Source organism: Acaromyces ingoldii (assembly GCF_003144295.1).
Source record: "Acaromyces ingoldii strain MCA 4198 unplaced genomic scaffold FA10scaffold_4, whole genome shotgun sequence".
Classification (NCBI taxonomy): Eukaryota; Fungi; Basidiomycota; class Exobasidiomycetes; order Exobasidiales; family Cryptobasidiaceae; genus Acaromyces; species Acaromyces ingoldii.
Genome location: NW_020290250.1, coordinates 1,354,589 through 1,373,094, shown reverse-complemented (window position 1 = coordinate 1,373,094; position 18,506 = coordinate 1,354,589). Strand labels below are relative to the sequence as shown.

Here is an 18,506-nt window from a genome sequence, read left to right as displayed (position 1 = left end):
GTTGCGAGACCAACACCACGAGAAAGAAGGAGACAGACGCGAATGGAGGGAGGCAGCTCGCTGACGGGGCCCAACCTCGCTGCATGCGCCCTGGCGCTGTGTTACGCATACAGGGACCCAAACGTGCCTCCGAGCCCCCTGTGCTCCCGTCTTCTCTCCCACTCGGCCCGTCTGGTCCTGAGCGTGAGTCTGTCTGCCTAGTCGAATGGTGCCAGATGCAATCTCACCCAGACGTTGCTCCTGCCACTGCTACAGGCCAGCCACACACCGCCTGCCAACCTTGAAGACTTTCTCGACGAGCTTCGGTCCGCGCTCGACGCCGCTCCCTCAACTTCCTCGCTTGCCGTTGTCGACCCAGACGCGCTCATCGACGAGCTCTGTGAGACGATTCGTCTCCTCCTCGTCGAGGCTGCTACTCGACCCGCTGCGTTCCATGCCCTTTTTCAGAGAGTCGACCGCGTCCTCTTCCGCTCCGAAGATGAAGAGCATGACGTGGAGTCAGACGATGACGACGACGAAGAGGTAGTGGATGAGGAGGGGAACCGGATTCCCAGGAGACCCAGGCACATAGATGCCAGATCGCCGCTGGGAAGGTTCCTGAGGGGGATATATGCGAGGTATTCGGGTGCCGATGAGCGCAGCATCGTCAAAGCTGCTGCACAGCTTGATGTATGGGTCAATGGACAAGCACATCGGCCAAATGACCAGCCTCTAGATGAGGACGAGAAGCCGGCATCCGTCAGGTGGGTGGCACAAGATCCGCTGTGGTGGTTGACGAGGCTCACCATCTGTCAAAACAAAGGTATCGCCTCGCCATGCTGAGAGGTGACTATACGACAGCGAGGGCCGTGAGGGAGGGTTCGTTGGATCAAGCACCGGGCGAGTACGATGCGTGAGTGACTGTTCGCTTCTTGCAACATCGTGCGTCTTTCCATTTCTCAAATACAACCCCTCTCTTTCTCCGGACAGACGGCTGCACCACACGTTGCTTGCCGACGCCGAATTCTATCTCGACACAAAAGCATTCGAGATGGCCCGAGATGTGCGTAAAAGAACAGGCGTCTCTCCTCCGCTGCGAGAATTGCTGACCCTGTATCCTAGTCACTCAACGAGGCCCTTCACGTCGCTCGGGCGTCGAGAGATCTCGAGTTTCTGGCCGTCTGCGATCGTGTGATGCGGCGCATACAGTGTCAAGAAGAGATGTACCTGCCAGCCAGCTCATCCAGCTCTCCTCGTCATGGCGCATCCTCGACGATGGGCGAACGCCTTGCGAGATCGGACATGTGGGAACTGCAGCGAGACATCGATCGAGGCCAGCCTCGGGCGAGGGTTCTTGCATTTCTGGAGGAGAGTAGCCACCAGCAGCCCGCCAGTCACATCAGCGGCACCCAACGGTCGCTTCTCATGGCCCAGATGTGGTCCGAGGTAGGCATTCAGGAGGCCGCTGCAGCATCGACAAAGTCCCACACACATCAGCTCTCCTTTGTGCTGCACGAGGCAGGGCAAGTGAGTCTGCTTTTGTACCGGTGCGCCATCCTCTATTGACGAGAAGCTCTTCACCAGCTCGCAGAAGGAGGTGACTACGAGGCAGCCTTATCGATGCTTATCGACGTCGACTTGGTCGACCGCCTCACGTTTCCATCCTACCAACGATGGTTCCCAACCCTCTGGCGCATAGTCTACCTCGAAGCCAGACGTGCATCTCGCTCCAAGGCAGTCTCGGCCATTCGCCGCATCTACCCTGACGTGGCGCGCGATGTCGACGGCGAAGCAGCGACAGACGTAGACATGAAAGCAGCAGATCGGGACGAGGTGATGCACGGTCGGAGAATACGGGCGACGTGCAAAGAGCAGCTCCTCGGACAGCTCAGGACGGCGACGGAATGTTTTGGAAGAGTGGGTCAGCGGCGCAGGGCGCTGGCGATGGTGAAGGAGGTAGAGGAGCGAGCGGAAAGGGCGCAGATGTTTATCGTGCACCGTATGGCCCGGCTTGCGAGGGTCGAGGTGCTGCTGATGGACGACGACCATGTGATGCTCGATGATGACGAAGGACAAGAAAATGACGATGGTGGGGAGGACGTATACGAGGAGCAAGGAGATGCCGACAGGGGCAGAAGGCCGGAGGAAAGTACCGGAGAAGTGGCGCGGAACATACTGGAGCAGATTTTACCGCAGTGCCTCGTCGATGTCGACGTCGAAAGGCGCGCTCAGGCAAAGTGGGCCTATGCTCGGTCAATTTTGGCCCATTTGCAGGCGCGTAGGGATGCAGAGAGGACAGTAGCCGCGAGGGACGTCGAGGCAGAAGAGCAAGAGGCGCTGCAGTGGTTGGAGCAGAGCGAGAAAGGTGAGTCCCTCCTTGTCCCTTCTCCCTGTCGCTATCTGATAGCTGGCGCTCAACAACTTCACTTGTCAAGACTACGAAAAGGCGGGGATGCTCCGTCAACAGTCCATGGTCCTGACCGCGATCTTAGCCCTGCTTCAGTCCCGCCAAGGACGAAGAGACAGCGAGGTAGAAGTGGTGGCAATGCGAAGCGAGGCAGTCAAGAGGCGTGCCGACGAAGCTGAGCATGCACCACTTTACCGCCCAATCGACGAGAGAGTGGCACAAATCAAATCTCTAGTAGGCTTGGTCGGGGCCAGAGTAGTTGCGGGGGCATAAGAGGAGCAAAGTTCCCAGCACTGTCAATCCATTAAGTAGAACCTAGAAAACAACAAGAAGTAAAGGAAGGAAAGGCAGACAACGAAGCCAAGCATAAGCTCGAAAATAGAAGGTACACAGCTTTGGTGAAGAGGTGTGAAGAGGAAGGTAAAGGTGCATCACACCTGCGTCTCTCCACTATCCATCGTCGTTACCGGCGAGATTGCGCTCATATGCGCGGCGTCGGTGCCCTGCTCTCGCTGGTGTGACCGATCAATTGTCGCAGCGCCCGGCTCAAAGAGCGTCGGGTAGCCCTTCCACTTTGGCGTCTCGAGCGCGGCCCGTGTCGTGTGCCCGTCGTCTGCACGGTCGAGGAGGTGCTGCGGTGCACTGTCATGCGGCGCATTGGGTCCATCGAGGCACGTCACCATCTCCCACAGGAGCGCAAGCACGGAGAGGCAGGTCAGGATGCCGAGGAGCTTTGTTGTGGTGATGTCTGGGCCACCGTGGGAAACTTCTGCAGACGAACCTTCGGTCTCGGCTCCTTCGGCCGCCGCCGCTGCCCCCTCCACAGCGGAGCGCGCGAGAAGCCCCAAGGCGCTGCCGCTGTGGGATGACCCCTCTCCAGTTGCTGCTGCCTCCTCTTCTTCGGGCGGCAGCTGATGGGTCAACGGCAAGAAAATCGCAACAATGCCTGCGACGAGCCGGGGGATGAGCCTGGCCCACTTGGGCAGCCACAGCTCACCCTTGCCATCCTTGCTGTGCTCCAGCATGGCCAGGCACCACATGCCAATCATGCCAATAGCGTACGTCTCACATGCGATCCACCGAATAGACGATTCGACACGTGCCTTGCGCACGAAGTCGGCCATGGAGTCGCCGCAGAGGGTCAATGCGCATACGACGGGCAGGTGGAGCGTAATATATGCAATGCCCCGTCGGATCTCGTACCGGAGCGGGTGGTCGATGGCCTTGGAGCCGCTGCCTTGCATGTAGAGGAGCTGGAAGCAAAAGGCCAGGATCACGGCCATGACGGCGCGACCGGCTGATATGTGCACGCCAGTCCCAGCTGGGCTGTCTGAGAAGACGCTGAAGGGATGTTCTCATTAGCTTGTGAGGTAGTAAGGGTAGGAGATAAGAGATGGAGACTACACACTCACCTGAAGAGAAATTCGCCCATGACAATTGTGATGAAATCGGAGAAGCGCTCGATCTCATGGTCAATAGCCAGGGCCGACGAATAGCGAAGGCGCATCATGCGCTTGAATACGGGCGTGTAGACAAACGTCCAAGCGGCGTACTCGAGCGCGAGAGCGACAACGGCCATTGCGATTGCACCCCTTATGTTGTCGACAAAGATAAGGCCGATCCAGATGGCGCTGGAGCAGAGCCATGCGAGCGTGTGAGCGCGGAGCTGGGCACGGTAGGGTTTGATGTGGAAAGAATAGATGAAGAAGGTAGTAAAGATTGCGGCCTCAGCCAACAGGTAGCTGCCCACGGCTGCAGCACGGGCGGGCCCTTCATGGCGCGACTGCTCGGCCTTTGGCGCGTTGTTTCCATAGACGATGAGGCAGGCCATGACGACAAGGACCAAAACGCGCTGGCTAAGGTCATCCTTGTAAAAGGCATTGAAGATCTCGCGCATCCAGGACCAGATGAGAAAGGCAGCGGTGTAGGTGATCAGGTAGCGTACCAGCGAGGCGCCTGTGGGCTCGGCAATGACCTCTTCGGCGAGAACGGCAATGATGCCGACAAATGTGAGGTCGAAAAAGAGCTCTATGGTTTCGAAACGATCAGCAGGATGGCGGTGCTAAGCACTTGAATAGAGAGAGGCCTCACCGAGCCTGGCTGAAGAGCGCTCTTCGTCAGATCGGACCAGCGTGCGACCTCGAAAGTACTGGAGCGCGCGCGGTTTGCGAACGAGGTAGCGCCGGTTAGAGTGGATCCTACGTGACTCGGAATCGAGCAATTCCATCGAGCGATCCCTCGTCAGCTTGCGGCGATGCTCTTCGACGCTGGCTCCCTTTTGGGCCCATTTGGTCGCCCCACAGGCCTCCACTGGCCCCTCCTCCTCTGCCTCTGCCTCAGACGGCGGCGCAAAGCCCGACACGGCAATGTCGCCCCATTTGAGATGGTGAGGATGGGATGTCTGATGACCTTCGTCTCCTTGAGGCTTGTTCGTGGAGGCATGTCCTGCGGCCGCTGAAGCGGATGCTTCGTCGCTTGGTGCGCTCATGCTGTCCTGAGGCGAACGCGACGGAGCTCGAATCTTCGCTTCAGCTTGCACGTCTGTTTATCTCGATCTAGCGTGAATTTAGGGCTCGGCGCCTCTTTCCCGCAAAAGTCCGCGGTGTGTTCAAAGAAGGAGCGACTTCCAGCTTTTCCGACCAAACCGCGAAATAGATGTCCGAGAGCTCATTTGATCGACAGCTGGGTAAGCAAAGAGAATAATCTTCTTTCTGTGGGTCGACGGAGGGAGCTGATCGAAGCGCAGGCCTCCACGAGCGCTTCTGCGTCGCCCGCACCAACCTCGGCTTCCCGAGCATCGTGGCCTTTGTCGCGCAGCTGAATCCTTCTAGAGATGCTGGAGCCATTGACGAGCTCGAAAGCAGACTCAGCGAACGCATCGAAAAGCTCGGCGAGCTGCTCCCGCTTCTGTCTTCATACGTCGATGGGGCGAAGACGAGGACGCCGAGATTCGCTCGTCGCAAAGGATGGCACCTCCGTGCCAGCGATGTCCTTCGTCGGTGTAGAGAAGAGCCAGACCTAGACTCCTCCCATCTACTCCAGAGGGAAATTGTAGAGTGCACTGCTGCATTCGATCTCGGCAGGGCACCTCTCTGGCGTGTCAGGATTCTCGAGAGCAAGCAAGGGGCCCAGGTGGCCGTCACGCTGGCCGTGCACCACGTCATCTGTGACGGTCGAGGTTCTGCGAATCTCTTGCAGGCCCTGATGGCCGACGAGCTTCCACCGCTCGACATCCTCACCGGCGGACTGGGGCCAGCCGAATATCCGCCGGACTCGATCAAAGATCTCGGCATGACTCCCGGCTTTTTCTTTGTCGTCGACTTGATTTGGAAGAACCTCGTCGTCACTCGTTTCCCAAAGTACATTCGAAGCTGGCTCGAGGAGAAAGGCCGGTGGCCTACACAGGAGCCACCACCACCCGTCAAACCCATCGAAGCCGATAAGCGCATCGTTGTCCTCAACTTTGATCAGGCGGACATCGTCGCCAAGCTCAAGGCTGTCGCCCTTCGTCATGAGGTCAAGACCCTCAACCCGCTCGTGCACTCAGCTTGCTTGGCGGCCCTCTGTTCCATTGTCGGCCTTTCTGAGTCATTTCTGTACGTCGGCACTGAGACGGCCGTCAGCGAAAGAATAGTCGCCCCGGACCGTCATCACACCTATTGCTCTGGAAACTTTGTCGGTAATGTGAGTCGCCTCGATTCTCCGAGCTTATTGGGAGCTGAACTTTGTTCTCCAAAGCCGTCTTGGCACGGGTCTCTGAGCAAGAGCATCGACTTTTGGGACATTACCCGGGCATATGCGCAGTACAGTGAGCGTCAACTTGCGTTGAAAACAGATGGAGACGAATGCTAAACACCATTACGACTAGTTGCCTCACCCCAGGGTCGCGTCGATGGCCGCCACGCTCTCGGTGCGCTGGCCTATGTTCCTGACTCGGCCACTTTCCAGTCGTCAGACCCTCGCGTGCCGACAGAATTCGAAGCCTTCTTCTTGGAAAGAATGCAAAGCGACCGACCCTATCGAGAGTCGATGGCACTGTCAAACATCGGTCAGATTGCGCTCCCCTCTTCAGTCAGGGACGTGGCATGGGCACAGAATCAGAGCCCCATGGGATCGCCTTTTTACATCGACGCCTGCGGTCTTGCGCACGTAGATGGAGCAACAAAGGTGAACGGCAACGCCGCGCTCTCACTCTCTGTTGGCTACCGCCAGGGGTCAGTGGGAGGAGGAAGAGAGGAGGCCTTTGTCAGTGCATTGAGGCGGGCGATCGTCCTCATTGCCGACGACATGGAAGAAAAGCAGACCTTTGGCAACATCGTTCACGCCTTGCAGGCCTCTTCGACAGGGTAAAACTAGCCAGTAGTAACAAAAACAGTAGTAGCAGACCTGCTTGCTTGCCTGCCAGCCTGTCAGCCAGCTCAAGCCGGCCACGCGTTCTTCACAGCCGTCGGCGCTCGAGCCAGCCCAATTTTTAGAGCTGCAATTGATTTTGTTTGGCTCTCACTTGGCGCCCAGCGTCTTGTGTTTTATTCTTCACCAATCATGACAGAGCAGCCTGGCCCAATGCACTGAAAGAAGAGAGAACCTTCGACCGTGTCTTCTGCCCGCCTCTCGTCTTCCTCTTGCTCGCGCCCACAAACGGAGAGTGGGTCCACGCCAGCGATTTCAACACGGCCATGGCGCCACCCCGCCTCGACGCAGCCGAGGACGCGCACGAGCTCCAGTCGTTTCTTCGCGATGGTTCAGCCACAGGCGATGCGCACCGGCGCCATGCGACTAGAGCAGCAACGAACGGCGAACCGGAAAGCAAGGGCAAGGGGGACACCTATGCAGATGATGAAGACGAGGGAAGCAGTGACTATGACGAGGACTTTGCCGACGAGACCTTTCGGCTCCGAACTGGACGGCCTTCGGCGTCGCTGGACCTCCCGCCAGGGGCGGCTGCAGCGCTGCGACGGGAGGCCGGAGTAGACGAAGATGCTGTTGATGACGAGGAGAGCGCGCACAGCAAGCGTCAGATGACAGATGATCCGATGGTCATCATTTCGAGGGCCGTTCCGGACACAGACGACCCGACGCTGCCGGCATTTACGATCAGAGTCGCGCTCATTGGCTCCTTCTTCGCCATCATTGGCGCTGGCATTAGCCAGGTGAGAGACATCGCAGGCTTATCTTGGCGACTCACACCCTGACTTCTGCCTTTCCAGCTCTTCTTCTACAAGTCCAACTCGCCCTCCTTCTCGTCGTACTTTGTCATTCTCGTCTCGTTACCCATCGGCCGCTGGATGGCCAGGAGCTTTCCGAAGCAATCGACGCACATCCCTTTCACCAGCTTCTCCGTAGACCTTAATCCGGGCCCTTTCAATATGAAGTGAGAATGACTCCTACCCCGGCCTCTTGTGTTCGCCGATGCTTACAGTCCCTCGTCAGAGAGCACCTCTTGATCGCTGTCCTGTCATCATGCGCCGCAGGTGAGTTGCCTTTCGTCCTCTCTGCCAGCTCATATGAGGATGAAGTGTCTGACGGGCTCGCATTCGAACAGTGAGCGCGTACGCCGCCGACATCATCAACATTGGCGAGCTTTTCTTCGACGTTCACCTTGGCATCTTCTCAAGCCTCACGCTGCTTCTCACGACACAGACGCTGGGTTTCTCCTTTGCCGGTCTTGTACATGATCTACTCGTCAAGCCCGTGGCCATGATATTCCCGTCGACGCTCGTCACTACGACAATGTTCACGACACTGCACGACCAGTCCTCCATCGATATGCGCCCTCGGCTCCGATTCTTTACCATGGCTTTTGTCGGCATCTTCGTGAGTATGCTTTTTCCGGTACTGCATGCAAGTGCACACGAGCTTAATTGCTGATCCTGACTACTCTTATGATGCATAGGCCTATCAATTCCTGCCAAATCTCTTTGCGCCAACGCTCTCCTCAATGGCACTACTGTGCTTTATCGATCCTTCAAACAAAGCGTTTCGTACGCTTTCATCCGGCTACAAAGGCTTTGGTCTACCTAATATCTCCCTCGACTGGAACGCGATCGCAACTTCAGGTCCACTCTATCAGCCGTGGTGGGCTGCGCTCAATTTCTACGGCGGCATTGCTGCGGCCATGTACGTCGTCATGCCGATCCTCTACGCCATGGATTTCTGGGACGCTCAGAGCTTCCCGTCGCCGATCGATGCGGGCATGTACGAGCAGAACCACGCGAAATTCGACGTCAAGTCGGTCTTGACGCCCGATCATTCCCTCGATCAAGCAGAGTGGGCCAAAAAGAAACCTCTGCTCCTCACACCTTGGTTTGCCCTCAGCTATGGCCTTTCGTTTGCCGTTCTCACGAGCATGATCAGCCATGTGCTCCTTTGGCATCGAAAGGACATCTACAAGGCCCTCCGATATCCGAACCACGAAGATGTACACAACCGCCTGATGAAGGCCTATCATCCCGTGCCCAGACGCTGGTATGTTATGACATTCGTTGTCTCGCTCTCGTCAGCCGTCATTCTCGTCGCCACGACGCCGCTACAGCTGCCGGTAAGTTGATTTCGCGGGTATGTGTTGAAATGAGCGGTCCTGATGCTTCGAGCGCACAGGTATGGGGCCTGCTGCTCGCAGTCGGCATTGCTCTTCTGTTCCTTATCCCTGTTGGCGTCATCAAGGCCGTGTCAGACACGGGCATCGGCCTCAACGTCATCACCGAGTTTGTCGCCGGGCTGCTGCTGCCTGGCAAGCCCATCGCAAATGTCTGCTTCAAATGCTACGGCTACATGGGTGAGCAGATCCTCCAAAATTTTGAACGAAAGATCCCAGGGCTGACGAAGCATCACCGTAAGCCATGTCGCAGGCGCTGGACCTTACAACGGACCTGAAGCTGGCTCACTACATGAAGATTCCACCAAAGGCCATGTTCCTTGCGCAAGTCTGGGGCACGGTGATTGGCTGTGTTGTCAACCTCGCCGTCGTCCGACTGGTGCTGAGCCCTGCGGCAGGGTACCGTGCCTTTCTCGACGGGACCCAGGTGGACCCGACGGGACAGTGGGACGGTCGCAAGCTCAACATCTTTTATTCCGCCTCAGTCATTTGGGGCGCCATTGGCCCGGTTGAATTCTTTAGCGGCAAATACCGGATCCTCTTTTGGGGCTTCGCCATTGGCGCGCTTGCACCCTTTGTGCCCTGGATGCTCAATAAGCGATGGCCTCGCAGGTACTGGCATCTGGTCAACTTTCCCGTCCTCATTCATGGCGCTGCCTCGCCACCTCAGACGCCCACGAATATCATCCTCTCGGGCTTTACCGCCGCGTGGGCTTCGCAGTGGTGGGCTCGCAAACGGCATCCGCGTTGGTTTGGCAAGCGGAATTACGTCTTGGCCGCCGCCCTCGATGCGGGCTCGTCGGTCAATGCGCTCTGCATCTTTGTCCTCTCCATCACCCTGCTCAAAGTCCTGCCGATGCCCCACTGGTGGATGAACCCGGCAAAAGACTCGGAGCATTGCACACCTTAGATTACAACAAGAAAGTACGTTCTTCCGTAGCACCAAAAAAACCGCTGTACGATTACCTTTCTAGACGAGCAAATGATCCCTCCAAGCCTAAATTTCGGGATAGATTCGCCACATTGACGGATTGCCCGCAACCTGAGGCCAATATCAGGACGATGAGACTAGCCCTCTTGACCATTATGAGGAGTTTAAGAGGGCGGGAAAACGTCAAACTTAGATCCAAGCTATCGGGGCTCACAATCCTTGTGCAAACCGGCAGTCTGTGAGGCCGGAAGGTGTTAAATGGGAGATCGGGGAGAAGGAAAGAAGTTTAAAGAGGCCGGCCACGTGTCGTCCGTGCGAAGGGCGCGTCCTAGGAGAGAGCCGGAAGCAGAAGACCAGTCCCCACCCATCCACCATCCAAACAAACAGAGCGCCCGGTCCTGCTGGTTGCTGACGGCCGAAGTCACGACATTGCACCGAGAGACCCGTTCTCACAAGCTTGTAGTACACCGAGGACGAAGAAGGGGCACGATTTTCCTCTGCCCTCGACCCAATTGCCCCGCCTCTTTGTGTATTATTTGGAGACGGTCGTGCGCGCGCAACTTGAAATTCGACTGAACGACGCGTCTCTCACGCACGCCCCTCCCTCACCTCGATTGCATCCACATCTCCTGCAATCACACCACTTTCAAACGCGCGGACATGTCGAGCGAAGCAGGGCCGTCTGCACCGCCGCGCTCGCCCGAGAGCAAGGCGCGCGACGATAATGTGGGGCTCGTCGAGCATCTCATCGCTGCCAGTGCCCACAACCACGGGCATGGCCACGAGGCCGAGCATGTTGGCGGGCAAGAAGGCGGTGGACAGGAGGACGGCGGAGGAGGCCAGGCGAACGGGGCGGACCTGAACTTCGCAGCGCCGGACCCGTCAAACGATGCCGTACCGCAGGATGATGCGACGAGGATCAAGAATCTCGAGGACACGGTCCTGATGCTACGGGAACGCTTGGCCGCGACAGAGGAAAAAGTCGACTACCTGAGGCAGGAGCTTGATTCGCTGTATGCAAAAAGGTCCGATACACAGCAAGTCGGCGCCGGGCTACCGTTCCTGGGCTTCAAGGCTGACTATGACAGCAGCTTTGTCAACGGAGGCGGCTCGGGCGCCTTGGATGGAGCGGATCGTAGAAAGCGATCTTCGGAGGAGGAGGACAAGACAGGTGCCGGGGGCGGCAGCTTGAAGAAGAAAAAGCCACGGACGGCTACGGAGCGCAAGGTCGTCTCGGTGAGAAAGGCGTTTGCCGACTGGCTCTGCGAGCGCTTTGGTATCCCGCGCACCTCGCAGAGCAAAGAGTTTCCCCTGTACCCCGGCGACGACGACCTGCCCAAGGACTCGACGGGGCAGCCATTCATGCGCATCGACTGGGTGCAAGACAGTGCGTCTCCCACCAGCGATCAGACGCAGGCGCTCATCACGCAGGCTGTCTCTGACTTCATCACCAACCCAATTGCCCATCGACTGGAGCCAGACGACCTGCGGGACACGGACGAGGTTAAGAGACACTGCCTTCATCGGTATCAGCTCATTCGCGACAATGCCATCACTCGTCAAAATGGGGGGACGATCCCATCGAGACCGTCACGCATGTCACTTGGAGGAGCAGGAGGAGGAGGTGCTGGCGGTGGTGCGGTTGCCCCTGCTCATGCGCACGCCGCCCATACTCATGGGCATACGCAACACGAAGCTGCAACGGGTCCGATGGCAGGCCCACCCGGCCAAACTCAGTCGCAGGATCCTGCGCCGCCGCCTCCCTTTGAGATTCCAGTCACTCACGGCCACCACGAAGGGGCGGTAGACGGCAGCAATGCAGATGCAGAAGTCAAGCACGGGTTCGATGCAAGTAACAATAGCGGCGGCTTCGTCGGCGTCAGTTCGTAGAAGTGTAGGCAAGCAGGCAAGCAACAAAGTCGCCGAGTAAGAAAACATGGCAAGGTATCATGGACGGAATCTTTCTCTCTCTTATCACCCTCTATCATCTCCTTTGATGGATTCTTCTTGTTCTCGTTGTAATAACAAGTGTATTCGGTCCCTCTACCTTTGCTGTGAGGGAGGAGGCCTCTCTATTCTGTAGGAGAAGACACCTGGGCGGCGCAGGCGAGCGTACGCCCGCCCTCCAGGCTTCTTGATTTGATTGACAAAATAGAAAGCGCTCTGTCTTTCTTTTTGTGACAGAGAAGAAAAAGGCCCCGTTTTTCACGCGAAACCCGATGACGCAAAAGTCCGATCTGGAGAGACGGACACGCGCGTGCTCTTAGGATTAGAAAAACCGGTGACCGGTTGCCGGGAGTGGAAAGTGGAAATCGCTGCTTCAGCTTCCCCGCTTATTGTATCTCTCTCCCTTAGGCTGAAGCGCCATAGAAGAAGCGAGCGACTCTCCCTTCTCTTTTCTACTCTTCCTTCATCATTCCCTTTCCCCCCTTTTCCATAGCTCTGTTCCCCCCCTTGATCAACCAACCATGTCCGACTTTCCCACCACTGAGAATGGCAAGCTCTCGCTCAAGGGCAGGGTCGCCATCATCACTGGTGCCGGCAATGGTCTGGGCAAGGCGTGAGTTATCTGTTGCACGGGTCTAATCTCGGATAGGGTGTAGCTGACCAAAGAGACTCACTATTCAGCTACGCGGTGAGCCTGGCCAAGCGAGGCGCAAAGGTCGTCATCAACGACCTGGGTCCCTCTACGCAGGACAAGAACCGAAAGGCGGCCGAGGTCGTTGTCGAGGAAATCACAAAGGCAGGTGGAGAAGCCATTGCGAATCTCGACTCGAACCTCGAGGGCGACAAGATTGTCAAGCAGGCCATGGACAAGTGGGGCCGTGTCGACATTCTTATCAACAATGCCGGTATCCTCCGTGACAAGTCGTTCAAGTCCATGTCTGACGCCGAGTGGGACGCCATCACGGCTGTCCACATCACGGGCTCCTACAAGTGTGCGCACGCTGCCTGGCCGATCATGCGAAAGCAAAAGGTGAGGATTAGGATCTCTTGACCTCGTAAAAGCAAAGAAAGAAAGGGATGCTGATGACAGTCTCAAACTAGTTTGGCCGCATCATCAACATCTCGTCGGCAGCAGGCATCTACGGCAACTTCGGTCAGGCAAATTACAGCGCAGCAAAGATGTCTATGATCTCCTTTACAAAGACGCTGGCTATCGAGGGTGCAAAGTACGGCATCCTGGCAAACTGCATTGCGCCCATTGCCGCTTCGCAGATGCTTGCCTCGATTATGCCCCCAGAGATTCTCGAGCAGCTCAAGCCCGAGTTTGTCGCTCCCCTCGCCACCTTCCTCGTTTCGGCAGGCAACGAAGGTGAGCCCTCCTCCTCCTCTCCTCTGATCTATCGTAATTTCCAGCTGACGAAAATTTTCGCCTTCAGACATCTCTGGCCAGGTCTTTGAGTCGGGTGCTGGCTTCATGGCCGCGCTCCGCCGTCAACGATCGCACGGCGTTGTCTTCAAGACTGATGACACATTCACGCCCGCTGCTGTCCGAGAGCGGATCGATGAGATCAACGACTTTGACGAGAACCCAGAGTACCCCGAGAAGATCACCGACGCAAACCACATGGAGTTCCTCGAGCGCGCAAAGGAGGCCAAGCCCAACCCTCAGGGCGATGGCCCCATCAAGTTCGACGGCCAGACTGTCCTCATCACGGGTGCCGGTGCCGGTCTTGGCCGCGCCTACGCCCTCATGTTCGGCAAGCTGGGCGCCAACGTTGTCGTCAACGACTTCTCAGAGAAGAACGCCAACGCCGTCGTCGACGAGGTCAAGAAGGCCGGAGGCAAGGCTGCCCCCGCCATTGGCAGCGTCGAGGAGGGTGATAAGATTGTCCAGGCCGCTGTCGATGCCTTTGGCGGCCTCCACGTCATCATCAACAACGCCGGCATCCTCCGCGACAAGTCCTTTGCCGGCGTCGACGACAAGGACTGGCAGTCCGTGGTCAACATCCACCTCCGCGGCACCTACAAGATCTGCAAGGCCGCCTGGCCCATCTTCCTCAAGCAGAAGTACGGCAGGATCGTCAACACGACGTCGGCCGTGGGCATCTACGGAAACTTCGGCCAGGCCAACTACTCTACCGCAAAGGGTGGTATCCTCGGTCTCACCCAGACGCTGGCCATCGAGGGTCAGAAGAACAACATTCTCTGCAACACCATTGCCCCCAACGCCGGCACGGCCATGACTTCGACGATCTGGCCCCAGGAGATGGTCGATGCCTTCAAGCCCGACTTTATCGCTCCCGCCGTCGGCTACCTGGCCAGCGAGGCCAACACGGAGCACACCAAGCTGCTCTGGGAGGTTTCCGGTGGCTGGATCGCCGCTGTGCGCTGGCAGAGGACTGGTGGCCACGCATTTAGCCACTCCAAGGAGCTCAACCCCGAGCAGATCCAGAAGAAGATGGGCAAGATCCTCGACTTCAACCCCGACACGTCTGCCTTCCCTGCCAACAACCAGGAGGCCATGTCGGACATCATGTCCAACATTGGCTCGAGCGGCGGTGAGGACGACGACGATGAGGGTGGCGAAGGCGGCGAGGACTTCTCGGACCCCGAGGACCCCGACTCGGTCAAGGAGGCCAAGAAGCACACTTCGGACCCCACCGAGTACACGTACGCTGAGCGAGACGTGATTCTCTACAACCTCGGCATCGGTGCCAAGGCCACCGACCTCAACTACGTCTACGAGGGCGCAGACGAGTTCCAGGTGATCCCCACCTTTGGTGTCGTGCCCATGTTCGATGCCATGAGCACCTTCCCCCTCGACTTCCTGCCCGACTTTAACCCCACGAAGCTGCTCCACGGCGAGCAGAGCCTCAAGATTGCCAAGCTGCCCATCCCAACGAGCGGCACGCTGACTTCTACGGCCAAGCTCGTCGAGGCTCTCGACAAGGGCAAGGCCGCAAGTGTGGTGCTGCGCGTCGAGACCAAGGACAGCAAGGGCGACGTCGTCTTCATCAACGAGTCGACGCTCTTCATCCGAGGCTCGGGCAACTTTGGCGGCAAGAAGTCGTCGTCGCGCCAGGGAGAGTCTACCGCGCCAAACAAGCCCCCGAGCCGCAACCCAGACGCGGTCCTCGAGGACACGACATCGCCCGACCAGGCTGCCCTGTACCGACTGTCGGGTGACTACAACCCACTGCACGTTGACCCTGCATTTGCCCAGATGGGCGGCTTCGACAAGCCCATCCTCCACGGCCTCTGCAGCTACGGCGTCAGTGGCCGACTTCTCGCGAACAAGTTTGGTCCCTTCAACAACATCAAGGCTCGCTTCGCAGGCACCGTTCTGCCCGGTGAGAAGATCACTGTCAAGGCATGGAAGGTCGAGGACAAGAAGGTCATCTTCGAGTCGTACGTCGGCGACCGCCTCGTCCTGAGCGCGGCTGCCATTACCCTTGCCTAGAGCTGCTCTCGCCTGGCCCCGAAAGTAGTAGTAGCGTAGTGTCATCTGTTTCTCTTTGTGTGCCTCGGGAATCGTAAATTGATTTGGATCTATCATTTGGCTCTTGTGTCGAATAAGACCTGCTGTAGAGTGAACGAAGAAGACGCGCGTGCCACGCGAGCGTGCGCCTGGGACCTGGCGCCTGTCACTTGGGCTAGAGCGGGCTGCAGCTGCAGTGTTGATCTTTGCTCCATCTCTCTATATCTCTCTCCCTCGCCTTCCCTACATCACCTACGGCTAGCTCCCTTTCCACCACTACTATACTACCGCGCAGGATGCTCTCATCACGTGGCGCCTCTTCGGCGGCCATCAAGCGGCTCACGATCGAATACAAGCAGCTCTCTTCGGATCCCAACAGCCTCTTTCCCGCCACGGGCCCCATCGACGAGAGCAACTACCTCGAATGGGAGGCGCTCGTGCCCGGCCCAGAGGACTCGCCATACGAGGGCGGTGTCTTTGTTGCCCGTCTCTCCTTCCGTGAGTATTTCTGCACTGCTGCTGCTGCTTAGTGCTGCTTTCTGGTGTACAGTACGCGGAGGGGGAGCAAGGACAGGAAAGCTGATTGAGGGGGTGGAAACGTCGTGTACAGCGCCTACATACCCGCTCGAGCCGCCCGTGATGAAATTTGACCCGCCGCTGTTCCACCCGAATGTCTACCCGGACGGCACAGTGTGCATCAGCATCTTGCACGCGGCGGGCGATGATCCCAACAGTGAGTGCACCCCTCTCTCTTTTGCTCTCTCGTGCGCGAGTCGCTGAGCTTGAGGTGCGGGCATGAATCAGTGTACGAGTCGTCGTCGGAGCGCTGGTCGCCGGTGCAATCCATCGAAAAGATTCTTCTGAGTGGTGAGTTGGTTCCTGCCAGCCCTTTCACTTGTTCGAACAAAAGAGAATGCTCACGGGAATGGGAGCCCGGCCGGACGGATCACGATGCCAGTCCTGAGCATGCTGGCGGAGCCAAACGTCGAGTCGGGCGCAAACATCGACGCTTGCAAGCTCTGGCGAGACGACCGAAAGTCGTACGAGGCAAAGATTCGCGACGACGTCCGCAAGTCCTTGGGCCTGTAGATGAAAAGGAATCTCCACGAGTTACCCCAACCCCTTGACAACCCATCATACAGTCAAGTAACGACGCACTCATCAGCATGCTGCTTTCTTGCCATTCAATCATTCTCATCTCAGATGCGTGAAGATTGTCGCCGTTCCAAGGAGAGATTGAAGATAATATACATTGTTTGTTGATAGACACAAGAAGGAAAAGGAAGAAAGGGAGAGGGAATTAAAAGAAAAAAAAGCCCAAGTTTACACAAGGCGCCGGCGATCAAGATCAAGAACCAAAGAGATTGATGAGCGGGGTTCCCAGGCTGGCGCTCCGTTCGATGGCCCAATAGGCCGCCCTTCTGGCGCCAAAGATCTCTGGCACGGCCAGCCTGACGATCTCGACGGCGATGAGCGCGACGCTGCCCTTGGCTGGCTTCTCGCCGCTTGACGCGGCAGCCGACGAGGGTTGAGGTCGAAGTGAATGGCGTTCGACAATGGCATAGACAAAAGACCAGGTACCATCGATGTCTTGCCCTCGCGCTGTCTCGCTTCCCGTCGTCTTAGGTGGCTCCTTGGCCTCAATCAGAGCACGCCTCTTGGAATTGCCGCCACCGAGATCGGGAAAGGACAGACGTGCGACACGCTCAAAGGCGAGGCCGACGGTGAGCCTGGCTTGCACCGTGGAGGATTCCTTGATAGACAACAGCGGGACAGCCAGCTTCATCTCTTGGTTTTCCTGCCCGCGGCGGCGGGAACGGCGGACTTCATAGTCAAATATAGGCACCGACAAGGCGTCGATTTTCGCCATCGAAGATGCCATGTCGCTCCAATCGCCCTTTTTCGCACTACCGTCTGTGGCTGGGAGGGAATCAGAGGCCTTATCAGCCTCTTTGGATGCTTCAATCTCTGGGCCATTGGGCTGCAGGATGGTGGCTTGTCCTTCTACACGTTTCCCAATCTGGGCCCTGCTAGTATCGACGTTGTCTTCCTCAGTCTTGTCCGCAACGACTTTGTCGAATTCAGCTGCGACTCTATCCGACGATGCCCTCGCTCTATCAGACGGCCGTTCTTCGATGGAGGAAATCTTATGTCCAGGTGGGAAGGACGACCTTGTCGTTGGCGACGGAAGAGTGTCGCTGTGGAAGCCGCCACTGACAGACTTTGTGGTGGAGCCGTTTGAGAGCGAGTCTGCATTGGCGCCGCGCGGTGATCTCTTTCGATATGGGCTGTCCTGCCCACTGGCACCAGTGGCGTTGAGATGGGAGAGGAGCGTTCGAGCATCGTTCTCATCGGGGGTTGTGGCACTCTTCAACGAAGGCGAGCTGCCACCGTCCATCTCAGTCTGAACAGCAGCAGCATTCCTCGAGCTAGGCTCTGCCACGGCCGCTGCGGCCGAAATCGTCGTTGATGAAGCTTGAACTGCGCTCGTTTTCATGAGACTTGGCAGCGATGAGATCCGAGTGCGAGGCGATGGCGTACTGCCACCCGGCTTCGAAGAAGACGGTTGCATGATCAGACTGGGATGGCGGAATTGCTGGTCGCGTTGCTGGGCGTTCGCCAGCGAAGTGGACGCCGAAAGGGGTGACGAGGAGGAGCCGGTGGGAGTGGTGGTCGCCTCTTGGAAGGAAAGCGACGAAGGAAAAGTCTCGGAGCCATGGGCATCAACCATCGACGTAGCGGTGGATCGTGCGAAAGGCAATGGGTGTGGCGATGAGTGCTGCCCCTTTCTTCCCTTGACCGACGAGGGTGAGGGCGAGGGCGACAAGGGAAAGGAGAAGAGAGAGGCTCTCTTTGGACCCTGCTCCTTCACCTTGTCCGACTGCGATGGCGACTGCTCGCGAAGGGACGCGGCAGAGGAGGACGAGGCGTTGCTCGCCGATCGCTTCTTCTTCCGAAGCGAGCCAAACATCGCACTTGCCTGAGCCCACGTACAGCAATGCTTCTCATAGCATGACAGCTCGGAAGCTGGCCTTGACGTTTGATAAAATGCGTGTAACAAACACCTCCCAGGGACGAGATAGTCTAATTGATAAGTCCGCTGCAATATGATGTTCTGGCGCACGTGAGGAAAAGACGGCTGTCAGCTGCGATCCTTGCGCACGGTCTC

The 18,506-nt window shown here is 57.6% G+C and overlaps 9 protein-coding genes across 9 annotated transcripts; 7 read left to right on the top strand and 2 right to left on the bottom strand.

Annotated features, from left to right (window-relative positions):
• Nucleotides 1–7: 7 nt before the first annotated feature.
• On the top strand, nucleotides 8–2,751 carry FA10DRAFT_268000 (hypothetical protein). The gene is made up of 7 exons (XM_025522136.1): nucleotides 8–183; nucleotides 256–743; nucleotides 803–892; nucleotides 970–1,042; nucleotides 1,102–1,506; nucleotides 1,564–2,344; nucleotides 2,415–2,751. Exons 1-7 carry the CDS (start codon nucleotides 43–45, stop codon nucleotides 2,657–2,659), a joined length of 2,223 nt encoding a protein of 740 aa, XP_025376635.1. The 5' UTR covers nucleotides 8–42; the 3' UTR covers nucleotides 2,660–2,751.
• Nucleotides 2,652–4,902, bottom strand: FA10DRAFT_267999 (hypothetical protein). Its single transcript, XM_025522135.1, has 3 exons — nucleotides 4,478–4,902; nucleotides 3,799–4,414; nucleotides 2,652–3,727 (listed from the first exon to the last, which is right to left on the bottom strand). The coding sequence occupies exons 1-3, from the start codon at nucleotides 4,872–4,874 to the stop codon at nucleotides 2,818–2,820; spliced, it is 1,923 nt and encodes a 640-aa protein (XP_025376634.1). The 5' UTR covers nucleotides 4,875–4,902; the 3' UTR covers nucleotides 2,652–2,817.
• A 107-nt stretch (nucleotides 4,903–5,009) lies between these two features.
• Nucleotides 5,010–6,898, top strand: FA10DRAFT_267998 (hypothetical protein). Its single transcript, XM_025522134.1, has 4 exons — nucleotides 5,010–5,072; nucleotides 5,133–6,070; nucleotides 6,125–6,194; nucleotides 6,255–6,898. The coding sequence occupies exons 1-4, from the start codon at nucleotides 5,042–5,044 to the stop codon at nucleotides 6,734–6,736; spliced, it is 1,521 nt and encodes a 506-aa protein (XP_025376633.1). The 5' UTR covers nucleotides 5,010–5,041; the 3' UTR covers nucleotides 6,737–6,898.
• Nucleotides 6,892–7,825, top strand: FA10DRAFT_145156 (hypothetical protein). Its single transcript, XM_025518060.1, has one exon. It carries the CDS (start codon nucleotides 7,063–7,065, stop codon nucleotides 7,576–7,578), a length of 516 nt encoding a protein of 171 aa, XP_025376632.1. The 5' UTR covers nucleotides 6,892–7,062; the 3' UTR covers nucleotides 7,579–7,825.
• On the top strand, nucleotides 7,533–10,007 carry FA10DRAFT_145335 (OPT superfamily oligopeptide transporter). The gene is made up of 6 exons (XM_025518061.1): nucleotides 7,533–7,536; nucleotides 7,594–7,857; nucleotides 7,929–8,200; nucleotides 8,280–8,924; nucleotides 8,984–9,161; nucleotides 9,224–10,007. The coding sequence occupies exons 2-6, from the start codon at nucleotides 7,764–7,766 to the stop codon at nucleotides 9,889–9,891; spliced, it is 1,857 nt and encodes a 618-aa protein (XP_025376631.1). The 5' UTR covers nucleotides 7,533–7,536; nucleotides 7,594–7,763; the 3' UTR covers nucleotides 9,892–10,007.
• Nucleotides 10,008–10,572: 565 nt separating this feature from the next.
• Nucleotides 10,573–11,802, top strand: FA10DRAFT_261250 (hypothetical protein; the record flags this gene model as incomplete). The annotated part of the gene is made up of 1 exon (XM_025520064.1): nucleotides 10,573–11,802. The coding sequence occupies one exon, from the start codon at nucleotides 10,573–10,575 to the stop codon at nucleotides 11,800–11,802; it is 1,230 nt and encodes a 409-aa protein (XP_025376630.1).
• Nucleotides 11,803–12,268: 466 nt separating this feature from the next.
• On the top strand, nucleotides 12,269–15,414 carry FA10DRAFT_267997 (putative multifunctional beta-oxidation protein). The gene is made up of 4 exons (XM_025522133.1): nucleotides 12,269–12,472; nucleotides 12,541–12,889; nucleotides 12,961–13,228; nucleotides 13,296–15,414. The coding sequence occupies exons 1-4, from the start codon at nucleotides 12,381–12,383 to the stop codon at nucleotides 15,317–15,319; spliced, it is 2,733 nt and encodes a 910-aa protein (XP_025376629.1). The 5' UTR covers nucleotides 12,269–12,380; the 3' UTR covers nucleotides 15,320–15,414.
• A 219-nt stretch (nucleotides 15,415–15,633) lies between these two features.
• Nucleotides 15,634–16,426, top strand: FA10DRAFT_232170 (putative QRI8-E2 ubiquitin-conjugating enzyme; the record flags this gene model as incomplete). The annotated part of the gene is made up of 4 exons (XM_025518892.1): nucleotides 15,634–15,835; nucleotides 15,948–16,070; nucleotides 16,142–16,204; nucleotides 16,296–16,426. 4 exons carry the CDS (start codon nucleotides 15,634–15,636, stop codon nucleotides 16,424–16,426), a joined length of 519 nt encoding a protein of 172 aa, XP_025376628.1.
• A 123-nt stretch (nucleotides 16,427–16,549) lies between these two features.
• Nucleotides 16,550–18,390, bottom strand: FA10DRAFT_267996 (hypothetical protein). The gene has a single exon (XM_025522132.1). The coding sequence runs from the start codon at nucleotides 18,306–18,308 to the stop codon at nucleotides 16,686–16,688; it is 1,623 nt and encodes a 540-aa protein (XP_025376627.1). The 5' UTR covers nucleotides 18,309–18,390; the 3' UTR covers nucleotides 16,550–16,685.
• Nucleotides 18,391–18,506: the final 116 nt, after the last annotated feature.